Genomic DNA, 3,524 nt, shown 5'->3' with positions numbered 1-3,524 from the left:
TATATACATCTTCATCATGACTAGATAGACACGGTGAGTTTGTCTTTACTAAACACGTTAGATGTGATTCACATCATAGTAACAATCCTGTCAGATCGTCCATCCTTTGAGTGAGAGTGTAACGTTACAGGTCGGCCGATCTGGTTTCGTGGTTAAACCTTAACCTTTTCGACATGTTTCCGTGTTGTCGTTGCTCAGCAATGGCATGGACGTGATGTTGTCTGGGGGTTTGGCAAAAGCAGAGTGGGACGGGGGGCGGTGCTCGGGGTGGTGACTGAAGGCAGTGACTGTGTAGTTCTGACGTCAACTTTTTACGGAAGTCACAACGGTTCGTGAAAAATAGCTAGAACTTTAAGCAGGCTGTGTGCATTTTACTGTGGACTGAATGTTTTGAAACTTATATGGTAGTTAAATAGCCCCTAGACCTCAGTAATCGTGAAAAAAGCCAGGAAATTTGGGACAATATGGGACCTTTAAGCACTTGCATTAAAATTAATATGTTAGCTGCATTTATTATTCATAGTCTAAACTGATCCCATCAGCTATTTTTTTTTTCATATTTCATGTCCAGTCTGATTTTAAAGGAGCTACATGTCTCATTTTTATGAAATCATTGATGAACTTTGCGCATTTGCACCTACCCCATAAGGTACCCAAACTTTCCAGCAGAGTTTGGCTCCTCAGTCCAGACCCAATTAAACACACCTGAACGAGCTACTTGATGTTTGCAGACTCACTAGAAGCTTCCAGGCAGGTGTGCTGGAGCTGAACTCTGCAGGACTGGACATCGATGATTTTGAGTTTCTGTCGTATTTGAGAGTTTGTCATACACTTCTTACCCAGCATCACATCCATCACACAGTAGGAGACGATCTTCACGGTCTCGACCCCCGCAAACCTCACAGCTGGTCTGATCCAAGTCCACATCCACCTGCTCCTCCACAGGTTTTACAGGCTTCTTCACTGCAATCTAAGCAAACACAAAGCTGATATTAAGGTGCGTTCAATGTGTTCAATGTGTTCTTCAAGAAATATACACACACATATATACTAGTTATACTACTCAGTATTTCCACTATATATATATATATATATATATATATATATAACTAGTATCTATATATACTCTATAGAGATCAGCGAGCGGAGAGCAAGTCTGTAGTGAAAGTGAAAGTGAAAGTGACGTGACATGTGGCCAAGTATGGTGACCCATACTCGGAATTAGTGCTCTGCATTTACCCATCCAAAGTGCACACACACAGCAGTGAACACACACAAACCGTGAACACACACCCGGAGCAGTGGGCAGCCATTTATGCTGCGGCGCCCGGGGAGCAGTTGGGGTTCGGTGCCTTGCTCAAGGGCACCTCAGTCGTGGTATTGAAGGTGGGAGAGAGCGCTGTACATTCACTCCCCCCACCTACAATCCCTGCCGGTACGAGACTCGAACCCACAACCTTTGGGTTATGAGTCCGACTCTCTAACCATTAGGCCACGACTTCCCCCTGTAGTGGAAGGTCTACTAATAATTACTCAACTTAGATATTTAGTTGTTGATACAATGTATAAGGAAGTGACAGAAATGATTTTCAGATATAAATGTATTCACATTCAGATGTAATTATTTGGGTTTATTGTTCACAATATATTTATTTTCTTTTGTTTAAGACTACTTCAGTGTTGTTTCCGACTTGAATGCGTGACATTACAGGATGTCATGTGCACCAGGTGTGTACAACTTTTTTTAAATTAATTTATTAAAGGTGATGTAAAAAATTGTGATGTTTCATTATAATTGATAAAAATATTTTATCGTAATTGCAACACTTTTTATAGTAGATTTAAAATAGTCATTTCATACATTTCAACACATTTATTGTCAACTAAGGCATGTTTTCCATTTTTCCACTCTTTTATAAATTATGATATTGTGTTGTTCATGCGTGTTCAACTCTTCAATGCAGTCTTTTAAAATTATCTTTTAAAAGGCTCATTCTAATTCTTAAGAGTATATAGTTCACACCACAGCTATAATAACAATAACGACAAACAGGATCAATATTGTTAGAAAAACATTGACAGCCAATAGTTATTATATAGTTATAGATATCTTTATAGCTATTATTCTTGGTGTGAACAAACCCTTTTAAGCGCAACAACAATGCTGATGTAAGGATGCTTTATGTGACTCACTGTTTTCTGAACTTTCCCACCGTAGCACTTTCTCAGGAGAATGTTATTGAAGACTATCCGGTCCACAGGACAAGAGTTGGCATTCTGAAAAAAAAAAAGAAGAAAAAAAAACACATGACATTAATGTTTATGAACCAGTGCTACAGTTAAAGTCTCCATGAAATCAAAATTAAAGTTTTTTGGGTGTTAGTATCAATATGTTAGTTGTAAGGTTATCTATAAGGCAGTGTGCTCCAAAACAGTGACAAAAATCGCATTTAAAAGATATAAGCATTCAAAGCTTGCACTTCGTCCCTTCCGCCAAAACGGCTCAACGATTTTTTTGACGTCACATCGTACTTCAGCTTCTCATCAAACTTTCTGTCCAATCAAATGCTCTCTAGAATCCGAAGCACCCGCCCCCTACACTATAAAATAGACGCTGAAGCTGCAGCTAAGATCGGTCGCTTGTTCACAGTGTAGTATTTCCTGCACAGTGTAGTATTTCCTGTATGGTGAATGGCTCGAAGTGCACAATGTAGGCGATAGGAAACGATTCAGATAGTCTAAATATGCTTTCGATTGATGCAAATGAGGTCTGGTTTCATGTTGTTTCACGCGAACCGCAGCAGCGCACACAGTCTGATCTGGACTTTGGCTCCGGTCCAGAGATGCGATCGCACGGAGCGGATCATATGCGCGAGTTGGCATATATTAAAAACTTTAGTTTATAAAAAGTACACAACCTCAGCATGATTATGACCACTATTTTGTTTTACTAAGAGTTTCATATTGAATCTAGGGGGTAATCTATTAGACTGTGGCTGTCAAATGCGGCTTTACCGAGCTCAACGGCTCTGGCCCGAGCAGATATAAACTAAACGCTATTGGCTATTTTAAAAAGGGGGCGGGGCTGCTTGATATGTCCCGCCTTCTCTTCCTGTTTCAGTTGAAATTACGTCACCACATAGAATAATGCTGCGTGTTTCAAGGCACTTCAGGGGATCTTTAACTAAAACCATAATAAAAATAAAAAATAAAAAAAACTTGAAATAAACTTTAACTGAAATAAAACACTTTTATTTCTTTGTTTATATTTCAGCTAGTTGCCAAGGAAACATTTCTCATTTTCATTTAGCTTCATGTACTAAAATAACTAGTGCTGTCAAACGATTAATCGTGATTAATCGCATCCAAAATAAAAGTTTTTGTTTACACAATATATGTGTGTGTACTGTGTGTATAATATATATATATATATATACACAGTGGTGTGAAAAAGTGTTGGCCCCCTTCCTGATTTCTTATTTTTTTGCATGTTTGTCACACTTTAATGTTTCAGATCATCAAAC

General features: G+C 38.7%; 1 protein-coding gene across 3 annotated transcripts in view; it reads right to left on the bottom strand.

Annotated features, from left to right (window-relative positions):
* Positions 1-3,524, bottom strand: part of LOC107562832 (PHD and RING finger domain-containing protein 1) — a 39,205-nt gene that overhangs the window by 31,713 nt on the left and 3,968 nt on the right. For all 3 annotated transcript variants that reach the window (XM_016247570.1, XM_016247569.1, XM_016247568.1), the window contains exons 5-6: positions 2,194-2,277; positions 840-970 (exon numbers count right to left, since the gene is read on the bottom strand). In XM_016247570.1, coding sequence (XP_016103056.1) covers positions 840-970; positions 2,194-2,277 — 215 coding nt within the window. The remainder of the gene's footprint in view (positions 1-839; positions 971-2,193; positions 2,278-3,524) is intronic.

Source organism: Sinocyclocheilus grahami, unplaced genomic scaffold (genome assembly GCF_001515645.1).
Source record: "Sinocyclocheilus grahami isolate Dianchi unplaced genomic scaffold, SAMN03320097.WGS_v1.1 scaffold843.1, whole genome shotgun sequence".
Classification (NCBI taxonomy): domain Eukaryota; kingdom Metazoa; phylum Chordata; class Actinopteri; order Cypriniformes; family Cyprinidae; genus Sinocyclocheilus; species Sinocyclocheilus grahami.
Note: the sequence above shows the minus strand (reverse complement) of the source record. Positions and strands in the feature narration are given on the sequence as shown.